At 37.5% G+C, this 12592-nt stretch overlaps 1 protein-coding gene across 2 annotated transcripts; it reads right to left on the minus strand.

The window, feature by feature from the left end:
• Positions 1 to 8339, minus strand: LOC110049029 (neo-calmodulin-like). Of its 2 annotated transcripts, XM_020754797.2 has the most exons (5): positions 7849 to 8327; positions 4389 to 4416; positions 3622 to 3765; positions 2538 to 2780; positions 1 to 1181 (listed from the first exon to the last, which is right to left on the minus strand). In XM_020754797.2, the coding sequence occupies exons 1-5, from the start codon at positions 7849 to 7851 to the stop codon at positions 1108 to 1110; spliced, it is 492 nt and encodes a 163-aa protein (XP_020610456.2). In that variant the 5' UTR covers positions 7852 to 8327; the 3' UTR covers positions 1 to 1107. The 2 variants fall into 2 exon arrangements, with proteins under 2 accessions (XP_020610456.2, XP_089142624.1); XM_089286498.1 differs by lacking the exon at positions 1 to 1181 and having other exon boundaries at positions 1235 to 2780; positions 7849 to 8339.
• Between the last annotated feature and the right edge of the window lie 4253 nt (positions 8340 to 12592).

A 12592-nucleotide genomic window follows, 5' to 3' on the forward strand; every position in this document is an offset into this window, starting at 1 on the left:
TTTGAGGCCAAACCCATGTATATTTATTTTTCTGGTAATCGTCAATTATATCTCCTTCATAGAAATTAAGAACCTAATTAAGAACCTACTTAACCTGAATTACCCCAAAATACAAGAAGCTATTTTGCCAGACTTCAAAAAATGTAGGGTCTTACACGCGGGTTTTTTACTGCGACTTGTTCAAATAGAAATAAAACATTCCAAGTCATTCGTACCATCCTGACAATGCAAAATTGCCTTTGCATTGTTTTCTTAGCCTACTTAATTATATATGTAATGTTATTTTCCTCGCTGTTCAACTTTAAAAGGTGTCATTATATTTCATTCACAGGCTTTTACGCTAAAGGATTAAGACCAAATTAATACAAAAACAATTTTAATCTGCCTTGGGGTGCTGCGAGGTTAGTTCTCGATGAATGCAGTGAAACGTTTAAAAGACGTACATTAAAAGTTTACAAAAAAAGTTAAGACATGTTTTTCGTTAGTTCAAAATTTGCCTGAGTTATCCCCAACATTTTAATGATTTTTAGTCATTTGGGATATACTGATACCTTAACTTTTGTTCATTCTCAGTTTGTTTGTGGAGATATATATTTTGTAAATTATTTTCCCTTTTATTTTATCGACTGGAAAGAACTTTTGTAAATCAATAGAGTGGCGAGCCTACTATGTTGCGATGTAACTCTGCTAACAGATGATATACTATATTGGGTTATTGTCAAATTCAAAAGTGCCAGAATCACTGAGTTCTCCTTGTTATATTCTTACTACAGAAAATGCTGTTGAAGCATGATTGAAATAAACAGCGGAACTAATGAATTCTGGTGGCTGTCTTCGTCCTCGCATTCACATCTTTACGGTGGCAGTGATGGTGGTGATGTAATAACGATAATGATTTCTTAAAAATGATGACAATAATAATGATTTCTCTCCAGTGTTGTTTTCTGCTGTTTCAATTCATAATGACATGATGAAGTTTTCTTTAATGATGTTGATGATTATAATCATTATGCCAGTGGAACGGCGATAAATCATGATCAACAATTCTAAAGATATTCTTGCAATTGAAGACGTGATTTTCTTGCCGATGGGCTGACATCAGTCAGTTTACTCATCATTGCCTCCCTCAGCCTCTTGTTCAACCGCTGGCATGCCTTCAGGCTCCACAAGCCAGGCGAATTCTGTAACATAATGAGAATACAACGAAATTAAAGTTCCAAATTTAACAAGGTTTTTTTTTTAATCACGTTAAGTTTTGAGTATCAAGAATTGCTGTGTGAGGTACAGAAAAAAACCTCGTGCAAGAACTTAGAGGTTTAAGAACCATCTGGCAGAAAATTGACATTTTAATACCCAAAAATTTAAGAACCTGTTGAGCCCAAAAAGATCAAGCAGGTTTTATATATGGGTTACAGTCAATTATGACAAACATTTTAACCAAGTAGTGTGACTTTGAAATTTCAAATTTATATTGACAAGAAAATACATAATACAGCTGTGAATAAATGCTGTATATTCAAGGACCAAACCCAAGCTTAATTTATTCTTTCTGGTAATCAATTAAAACTATATCTCCTTCATAGAAATTAAGAAGCTAATTAAGAACCTACTAACTGCCAATAACTAACTCAAAATACAAGAACCTATTTTACCAGACTTCAAAAAAATGTAGATTCTTACTCGGGATCCTTTACTGTATTCACAATTCGCATCAGTAAATATAGACTTCCCTTTAACAATTAAGTTTTTCACTCGTTTCGTTATTAAACTTTGCACGATTAATATATTTCATATGTTCTTTCTGATGACCTTATTTGTTGTTTTGAGTAGACCATCATATTTACGGTTCTGTAAAATGTAGCCCAGTCTCTGTATTCAAGCGAGGTTTGGGTTGGCCTTGTGATGATAGCGACTAATAACAGTTAGTATAATAACAGGCTAATTTAGATTTGTAAACGGTAGTAAGGTTTGTATTATAACAAAGTCAACTCTACCATCTCATCACTGTTCAAAGGTGTAGTAACTAAGCAATAATCTACAAAAAGGCTTATTTCAAACTGCAAGATGCCAGACGTTCCCAATGACATCAACGAAATTTTCCCGCTATCGTCTTTAATTAAAAGTCGTCTCTAACCAATCTGATAATCCATCAAGTAATTTCGCTCGCATGCGATTGGTCAAAACTCGTCACCTGACTGAATATGTCCCAGCTGAAACTGGGGAATATCCGTGTGTTGTTCCTCAATTTTTAAATCCCTTGTGTTTCGAAAAATATTTGAAGATTAATTAACAATATGGCCTGTATTTGACTTTGAAAATATGCTCGAATATTTGTCCTTGGACATTATCTGTTCCTCGAAGCTCACAGTCTTCCTCGAGCGTCGCTCCGTGAAAACGCTTCTTGGATAAGTTCCGCGGTCAAATATCTTGGCATATTTTCGTGCCAAATTGAGGCTATTGTTTACTCAGTTCTAACAAAAATTTACAGAGATATAATGATATCTGAGAGGATGATATGCTTGTGAGTGGCTTTGTACCTTCCATTCCTATCCTTCTGTCCTGGTGTAGGTTGGCGCTTTTAATCAGGTCTTTTAACTCGTCTGCAGAAACTTTCCAATCCATGGTTTCCAGCAGCTCTCTTAGCTCAGCAGATTCGATATATCCTTTGTTATCGGAGTCGAAAACGCGAAAAGCTTGAACGATATCATCTTCAGTATCTTCAGGTGTTTTCTGCTGTTCCATGAGTTGTATATACTCCTCAAGGTTCAACCTTCCATCCCCTGCATCGAAAGGGACAACAATAAATTTTAGGGACTACTCCATGGAAGTCGCGTCTTATCAATACAAATCTAAAAGAACGTTTTGTGCGATTTATCTCTTATGGTAAAAATAAACGGCAAAACAGGTATACATTTCTCAAGATACTTAGACTGTGCGAATTTAGACAGGTGCTTCAAGTCACACTGAAATGTCCAGTACAAAAAAGATGCAGCTTTTTGGAAAAGTTTTAAAAACTTCTGTACATGCATGCATGAGATTCAGAACCACGAAATGATACCAACGTGTTCATCAAAGATTGGACAGTTTTTTTGATACCGTAATTGTAGCATGAACTGATAAAGAGTGGTAATAGTGACCCAATGTGGTAGAAACTGTTTTGAACCATATTAAAACAAATTTGTCATAACATCAAGAAAATCAAAGTCACGCCAGACATGCTACTGAACGTTTGATCGATGCAGGGGTAAACTCCTTAAATTCGTAGAACTGTAACAGAACCTCAGAAGAGTTTAGATATTTTATATGACACCAAAAAAATACCAGGGGAGCTTTCGCGCGAAAACATACATATCTTCACAATGAAAATAACACGTTATCTTCTCTCAACCACTGACAATCGACCCCAACAGATCGCGCCTTTCGCAGCGAAAGTGAAGTGTTTGGTATTTATATAATAAATAGAACATAACATGGCCGCTTGGAGATAAAAAAACATTCTCCTCTCGTGTTGAAAGATATTTCACTCGTCCGCTTTGTCCACTCGTGAAATATTTTTCAACACTCGTGGGGCCATGTAATGTCCTCCATTTAATAACGCCGCTAAAGACATACTCTGCTCACCATCATAATCCACAGTGAAAATCATTTGTTGTAAGTCTTCTTCTGTCGGGTTAAAACCCAAAGTTTTCATTATTCTATTCAGTTCTTTTGTGGTAATATATCCATTGTTATCTCGATCAAACATGTAGAAGGCATCTCGGTATTCTAAAAAACAAGATTTGGTTGTAAGAGCACTATTTTACTGTAAGTCGTTTATTCAAAAGGCAAAATGATTTACTTAGAATGTATATCACTACTGAAACATATAGATATATGTCGTTTTTTGAAAATTTTATCATAATAATGATGTTCTGCACATTTTTACTTTAGGTACGTGGAGTTTATTTAAACAGGGATCATAGCTTCTAAGCATGTATTTTGTATTTTTTACAAAATGTTTTTTTTTTATTTCTGACGGAACCAAAATCAAGTTATAAAGTTCTGGTGTGTGGCAAATCCATTCAGAAATTATTACGTTCAACAGATCTCCCATTTTACTAAAAACAATCTTGATGCCAATTTTTAAACGCCATTTTTTTTCCTGAAAAATGCCAAAATCTCAAAAACCATTAAAACAACATTGAAATTTTGAGAATGACGAGTTCAGCATGTACATGTTTATCATTGCAAAGTTTCAGACTAGTTACTTCAAAACTCAAAAAGTTATCAATGTAGTGCCCTCCTTTTGATTCCTCTCTGCTCACCGTGGTTGCCGAACGAAATGCTCCTAATTATAAGAGGCGTAGGACATTGAATTTGTGACACAAGAAGACTAATTGAAAACGTACCTTCTATTTGCTCTTCAGATAACCCTTCCTGTGTTTAAAGGGAAGGAAAAATGGAGAGATGATGACTAAGCTGGTAAATTTACTACTTACCAGCTATACGCTAAATAGTAATCTTTAGGCTTTAAAAAATATCAAGGCAACTCATTTCTCGTAAATTATCATCTTAAATAACTTTTGCACATTTGTTTCATGGTACCTTTCCAAACTCTAACGACAATTCAATTCACTTTCTAGTAAAGAAGAAGTGAGGGGAAGATGTAATAGGTAAAGCGTCCCAGCTAATCGGAATGAAATATTAACATCTTTTGTCCGTAAAAATCGAGTTATAATCGAACGTTGCCAAAAGCAAACCAACAGGAGGAAGTAGATCAGTAGTGGAACAGGCTCCCGAGTAAGACGAAATTTGAAAAAGCTGCTAAGAGCGTGCTGGGTGAGCACGCTGGAATCTCAGTTATCAGTTAAATTTTCGGTATATCTTAGCCGTTAGTTACCATCCCAGCTATCAATTGAAATTTTGACCAATTGAGTTCACCCTCGTACAGACCCTTGGTTAATTGGAAGGGTTCCAAGAACATCAAAATGGCTTTGCACGTGCTTCATAAGACTTGGTGCATTTTCTGTGCCGTTATTATTCTGACGATTAAAATTTTCTTTGAATGCCAGTTTGACACATGACTAGTCACGCGCTCAATGGATTTCAGTGCAACGACTTCAACCGGGACCAGCTGGGAATTTTCAACCAATCAAAGACTCTGACTTTATTTGTGATCTCACCAATCGTGTTCTAGCTGTGAGATTGTTAGCCGTTCGAACAGACGATATTGTCTGCTAAATACCTTCAAATTTCGTTGATTTCAACAGCACCCGCGACAAACAAGCGACAAAAGTATATTTTATCTCGTTCCATTTTACTCCTCGGAAGGGTTTGGGGACTGCTCTCGTCGCGCTCGTTTGCTGAAGCACGTTTAATAAGTTAAGCAAACACCGTGAGCAAACAACTTTCTGGCGTAAATAAAGCCACTAGCGTGACGTTTATTTTTCTCAAATATCCTATCTTAAAATAACAAACATTTGATGCTATCTTCAGCAAAGGTGGGGCGCGAAAAAACCGCCACATGGACAATCAACTCACAAGGTATTTGGCTAGAGCAAGGGAGGTGGAGGGAAACCTGAAAGTTCTGTTAAGCCTGGCGTTGCCGTTGAATGGCGAGGAGGCCGAAATTAACAGTGCACGCGATCTAAATAATATCAGTGCGCTCGCCCACTTTCATCTGATTGAAGGTTCCTAAGTAATCTGCCATTCCTGCTCCACCCAAATAACCTTGATGTCTATTACCAACAGTCAAGCAAATGGCTCGATATAAAATGACATTATATGTGCTGCATATAATGTTTGTTTTTATTTGAAACCAGCGGGTAGAAGACAACTCTTCGGCGTTCAGCGACAAAATGATAAACAAATTATTTTCATCTCTACTGAGAAGTCCGATCCAGTGACAAAAACAACTTCGAGCAACAAAATAACTCTAGCACTTTGCACGTGGCGACGAAAATAATTTTTTTGAAATTACCAGCGCGACCCAGCATGGACAAAGCTCTGTAGAGTCTAGCGGCTAGATGTTTGCGAACACAGTGTGAACATCTTAAGTCCAAAGCAAAAAATAAATCCTAACCCAGTGGTAGATATTATACGGACAGCAACAACAGGACAACTCCGCATCATGACTCAGCGAGAAAAATTATTTTCAGCCTTGGGATATAGTAATTCTGAACTCAAGTGAGTCTATCCTAGACGATTATCCGGCATTCAAGTTGTCTGCGCTGAGGTAAAAATTATTTTTGTCGGGCGTTTGTTGTGCTGTTAAAGTCGACGAAATTTGAATGTAATTGGCAATCGATCAAAATTGTGTCTTCCAACGACTAGTCTTCACGATGCTGCAACATGACTGATAAGATCAGAAACAAACTCAGATTCTCTTAATGGTCTGAAACCGTGCTCTAATTGGTTGAAAACAAGCAGGTGGCCTGCATGTAGTCGTTGCACTGTGGGATTATTGCAAGCTTCATATAATGAGCTTTCAAATATCAGCTTTCCGACTTTCGTAGCTAAACCGTTTTAGAACTTTTAGTCAGGTGCAATTTCACTGAAAAATGTTTTTACAGAATGGCTTTTATAGAATAGAAGCAATTAAAGGCGAATCCCATTTATAAAGCCTAATATGAAAGGATGAACATTAAAGATCCTAAAAGACAGTTTTGTTTATAAAAGAGGAGGGTCAGTTTATCACGTAATCAAAGCAATTTGAATTGATTTCTAACAGGAATACGTCTGATTAATATGAGTAAGAGTGCTAGCCATTTATCGCAATATGTTTTTGAACCTTTAAAGTCGCGTAACGGTCAATTTCCTTTTTCTAAGTGCCCTTCGGACTTAAGTTATCCAGTAGTATTTTTAAATCTTCCTCGAAACGTCGGAGAAACGAGAAAACGTTGCCATTATGTGGACAACCTTCAACCACAGTACACGAATGGCTGATAGTGCGCGATAGCTCAGCCAATCAGATTACCGCATTTTTTTTAGTATACTATTAGAATACTGCCATAAATATAAATTTAGTCTAGAAGACATGCTTTCCTATCAGCAAATCTATAAGCTACCGTCAGTATCAACACTGAATTTAGCAACCTGTTAAGATCATTAATTATTAACAACAAGCTCGTTTGAAACTTAATGAGACTGTGAAATGCCAAATAGGTACAAACGTGCTGATATTCAGTTTTTCAACATTCATAAGCAATTCGCCCAGAAATGAAATTCAAATATTCTTGCCCGAACAAGTAACCCATGAAATTAGGCGAAATCTGACATAATCTCTCAAAATAGTAATCAGAATAGTATTTGATAGAATCGGTTTCTTCAAGAGCCATGCTTTCATGCTTTGCATGCACTAATTTTAACGCTCAAATCTGGCGTCTCACTTCGTCTTTCAGCAGGTGGCAAGCGTTGTTTACTAAAACCAAGGTAACTTCTAAAATGGTAAAATATAAATTACCGACTCCTCGGAAATGTGACCGTCGACATATTTGCAAATTATTGCCGCTAAAAGACGATGCTAAAAGTCTATTTCGAAGCTTTGTTGAAGTGCTTAAAAGGGACTTCTCATTTCACACCAAAACGCCATGAAATCGTTATAGAGAGATGGTTTTGTTCAGTTTTCGTTGTTGATGCGAGTAAAAAGGGTTATTCGAAACAAACTAATACGAATAAACCTAAAGCTGGCTGGCCTTGCGCTTTAATCCTTCCACAATTAACTTTAATTTTTCGCTTTCTTCTAAACGACAGGAAGACAACTTCAACGTAATCAAGACCAAATATTAATGCATAATTTTGGTGTTACTATTCTGTTAAATTCGCAACACACTGATGGCAGCTGATTACATCTGAACGTTTGCAACTTACCATTTTCTGTGAAATCCAGCGATTATTAACTCTGCCGATTTCCCAATTTTAAGTTTACACGGTCCAAGCCCTGAAGATCCAGCCAGAATTAATTACCATATTATTTTGAATGCCAAATTGAGCGAGCTCTTTAACGTAAATTCCCAGACGCCTGTCTTGTCAGTCTTTCTTGTGATTGGCTAACAGCAATAGGACCAACACCGGAAGTCAAGCATGCGCTAGGTATACCGGAAAGCTTTAACTAATTCTCTTTCCCATAACCTACGTTTCATTGGGTCACATGGTTGAGTAGCCCTGGGGTCGAGTATAACTTTAACTTCTGTTCTCTCAAGGTGCGAATATTAAGACCCAGTTTACCATAGGACCAGGCAGGGGTGATACATGCCATCTCTCCTTTTTAGATGAAACTTTGCCAGAATTAAGGTACCACCCAACAACTCTAAAAGACAAAGTGGGCCGGCTTTGTGATTTTTCCCTTAGGAGTTATAACACCCCACCCCGTTTTTTTGCCCAAAATCCCGAAAAATGTCACTAAAATAAGCATCAAATTTAGACACCATTCCTGCGTACAGAATACATTGAATTTTATTGGCATTTCACACAAACAAAGATTGGACCTATCTTGGTTTACATCAGGAGTTTCAAGTCATTTGAATCTGCAGGTGTCAATCAAGAATTGCCATTTCCCAACCATGTCACGCAACATTTAGCTATGAGGCAAATTAGCTCAAATTCAATATTGCTTAAATCCAACTTTCTAAATCAAAACTAATTTCGCCACAGTTTAGAGTCAACCTTGGCCTGATGAAATCAAGAATAAAATTTTTGGCATCTGTTATTATTTGGTAACAAAAGCTGTTCAAACAATTCACACATGACAAGAGACCAGGTTTAACAAAGAAAGAAGGGCAAAATTTAGAAATATTAGATATTATCAGGAGCCATAATCGGGGACGGAGACCGTAAGCGCGCGCCATTTCAAGTATTGCGGTTGTCTCCATGATATGGGACAATAATTCTATTTTTCGAACAAATTGCGCCATCACCTGCGGCACACGCGCGTACATGCTGCGAGGATTTTTGCGAATGTCGCGCGGGGGAAATTCCCGAAATTTTTCATGTTTTTGGCCCACAACTGAACGCGTTTACGTCTGTTGGAATTTTGCTTAGGTATTTTCGTCGTAAGCTGCTCCAGTTTGAGTGAAGTAAGACAATGTCGAATTTAGGTATGTTCCGCTGTAAGCTGATATATATCGCTGACCAAGTTGTGTTCCGACGGATGCTTCTTTTGCATGAGCTGTACATTACTCCACTTTAAATTTCACATATGTTGAAGATTAACAGCTTTTCCATTACACAGCAAAAAACTAGCTGGATATATTAAGATATAGCAGAGCTTCAGGACTTCATAGTTTCCTAGCTCCTCTTCCCACACGCTTGCGAGGAATTTGCCAGTCTATCGCGACCGAAAACTAAACAAAATAATTGCTAGTTTGAGTTTCGCTTGAATTGTAAGCAACGCTTGATGTTTCATCAAGGTCCAATAACTTTACGTCCGTAGATACTGCTCAGTTTTATTCGTGTAAAAGTCCAGTAAATTCTCTGTTGTCGATGAATGAGAGCGCCCGCCGATGCGTGTTTTGCACAGTCAGTAAACATGACAAATTGTAATTCCGCCGCACTTTCGTGTGAAAGCGTACATCGAACTCAAACAATAACTCTATAGTTTTGAAATATGTTTAAGATTGATAAATGTTTGAGAACATATTAAAAGCTAAGCTGAAAATATGCGAATAAAGCGGAAATAATCAGTAAAGTTACGATGACGCTTTCTTTAATCAACTTGGAATAACGATTTCGATTTTGTTGATCGAGTTATCAAAACTCCTTGTCTATTTTCATTTTCGCAATGTAAAACTTCACTATGCTTATTTTGAAGAAACACACATAATGTTAGTAGCCTTTTTTGCGTTCGTGAAATTTGTTGCAGCATCTCAGCACAAAATATAACGAAAGAAACTTTTTTTACTTCACACCCGGCATCCAAACTCATCAATCCTGAGAAGTATTCTTCGCTGAAATTATTGTTTGGCATCATTCCGAGGTAAAGCTATATCAAATGATCAGGTGTCATTCATTCTCAACACGCCATTTTGCTAAAGCTAACTCCAGTCCCTTGTGGGGGCAAAATGTGGTCTATTTAATGAATTAAGTCAGAATTAAGTCGATTTAGTCAGAATGTTGGATTGAGATTCTCGCGCGCTCTCCTTTTTCCTCTCGCCACGAAACCTCGCGCGTTTTCCCTAATGACACACTCGTGTTTTCAGTCTCGGGATCTCTGAGACATGTAGGAGCTGATTTCTTCCCTTTGAAGATTTTGCAATCCCAGCCATACGTAGCTGTATTTCACGTTCATTTAGAACATGAGGTTTGTTTTGTGCCTTTTTCGATAAATTTTGGCGGTTTTTTTCTATGCAGAAAGCCCATAGAGGGCTTAAAGTCTGTTTAAAAGGTGAACGTTTTGCTCCTTTCTCAAACGTCCACGCTTTTGTTTCACGCGTGACCATCTCTCAAATAACACAGAATGTAGGTTTGAGATTCTCGCGCATTCTCTTTTATCATTTCCTGTGGCGACCTTGCGCGTTTAGCGAAGTGACCCACTTGTGTTTTAGCTCACGAGAATTCTAAGATATGTAGGAACGTATTTACGCTCTTTAAAGGTTTTGCAATCCCAGCTCTAATTAGGGTGTATTTCATGTTCCTTTAGAATATGAAGTTTGTTTTCTGCCTTTGTTGAAAAATTTTGGCGGCCTTTTTTTTCTAGGAAGCTTGAAGGTGGCTTGCACCAGTTTTCAGGATTTTGACAGCTCCTAACTTTGTAAGAATAGAACAAAAAGGCAGACCAAGGCCACTGTAATATTATTGTAGGTTTGGATTATATAATTTATACTTAACCTAAAACAGCTGTTATTTTGTCGTCAGCAGTTACCACGGCAACATACCAAAAGGATTTTTCAGACCTGATTTTTCGCTTATGTCACTAATAACTAAAAAATTAACTCGGTGACCCCGATTTTTTTTTAATCAATAGCTTTTGGCATCTGAAAATGAAAATGCACAACAACTGTTAAATAATTTTACGGTGCCTATTTCTTGTCAACTTGGAAAAACGACAATTTGCACAAAGCGCAAATTTCTTTCCGTAGAATTGTTTTTCTATTTTTTTCTTACGTTTCCTCTCACTAATAATATATTATTAAAACAATAGAAAGAAGGGGTCACCGGGCTTGTTTTCAAGTAAAAGTCTTCGCGAGTTCCGTTATTCCCACGCGCGTAGACACGTATTCAAAAATCCAGACTTTCTAAGATCAGCAGTTGCTCGTGAGCTGTTTTGACTACCACTGACTGCTTCGTGCGCCCGCGCGGGCGAGCGGGCTCCGAACAGGCGTTTTGTTTTGTTTGCTGCTAAAACATCATTTACAGTTGTAGTTGTCGTTAAAGACAACCTCCTGGGCTTACTCTGTAGGATTTTTACACAAATTCCGGGTAGATTTGATACGTTTTGCGAGTCCTTTATACGCTCCCGGTGGCTGTCATAATCGATCGCGTTGCCTTTGAAATTTGGAAAGCATTGAATTCCCGAAACAATTTTTCTTAAATACACAGAATTGACTAAAGTTGTTCTAGCAGGTAAAGCCTCCTTTATATGCGAATTTGGTCTCCAACAGTACAAAAGTGACCTCGCTCGAAAAAAAGCCGCGCGCCGCCATATTTGCTTTGGTCTTTCGGGTTTTAAATCTCGCGCCTCTATCGTGCGTGTTACTCACGCGTGATGCACGATGGTGATATACTCCCAAATTAGAAGCTTGGAGACACAAAGTGTTTCATATTTTTCGATTTTTACAATCTGATACAGTTTGGGGAATTGTAAACCCCTTTCTGTGAGTATTTAATGCCATCTCCAGTGAGAAGAGGTACCCAGTTTCATTGCCTAAACATTGACGTAAGGACAGTAAAGTTTTTCCCGCCTTCTGAATCCTGATTGGTCAATCCAAATTTCAGGCGCGCTAGCCGTATGCAAGGCCCTGTTAGGAATTTCGAAACCGGGTGAATAGGTATTAACTGTCTTATAATTGATCTTCTCTTGGTTCCAACATAAAAATTCTCGTAAATTGGAAAAGTGCTGTTACCAGTTCTGGTGAAATCGGTCAATAAATGCGACAAAATATAATCTGGTGTAAATTTTTAGCATTGGACAGTGTGTTCGAGTAATTTAGGTGGTTAAAAGCTAGGGGTTATGATCCTAGAAGTAAACAGGTCTTTCACATTTAGTGTGGTGAGCTGGCCTTACTGGCTGTAAACAGCCGTTGCTATGGCTTGGACATTTGAAATGTTGTGCGAATTTCTCAGACCGTGCAAAAGAATTATAAAATAAAAAATAATAACAATTTCTTAATAAATCAATACATATCCTGCTTTAAAATAACAAATTTCAAAATCAGTTTTTCAGGGGAAAGCTAAAAATATCCTGCGATTAGTTATAGCGGAAAGGCAGGCCAATCACATAATGAAATCGAATTGCAGAAATCTGTCTTCGTTGTTATTGTTCGTGATTAAGCGTGGTCACAAAACTATGTAAATTTAAATTGCAGATTATTCGTGTGATGAAACATTTGCTCGTCGAGTCCTTCTGTCGAACGTTACCATCGACGCGCAAAATTGTAACAGCAGAAATCTATTTTTT

The sequence above is a fragment of the Orbicella faveolata genome, unplaced genomic scaffold (assembly GCF_042242905.1).
Source record: "Orbicella faveolata isolate gen_17 unplaced genomic scaffold, um_ofav_v1 contig_14, whole genome shotgun sequence".
NCBI classification, from domain to species: Eukaryota; Metazoa; Cnidaria; class Anthozoa; order Scleractinia; family Merulinidae; genus Orbicella; species Orbicella faveolata.

Excerpts from the sequence above, each read along its gene's own strand:
- LOC110049029 (XM_089286498.1), bottom strand. Across the intron at positions 3,766-4,388 it reads ATCTGAAGAGCAAATAGAAG|AATACCGAGATGCCTTCTAC; the intron begins GTACGTTTTCAA and ends CTTGTTTTTTAG. Across the intron at positions 2,781-3,621 it reads TTTCACTGTGGATTATGATG|GGGATGGAAGGTTGAACCTT; the intron begins GTGAGCAGAGTA and ends CTTTCGATGCAG.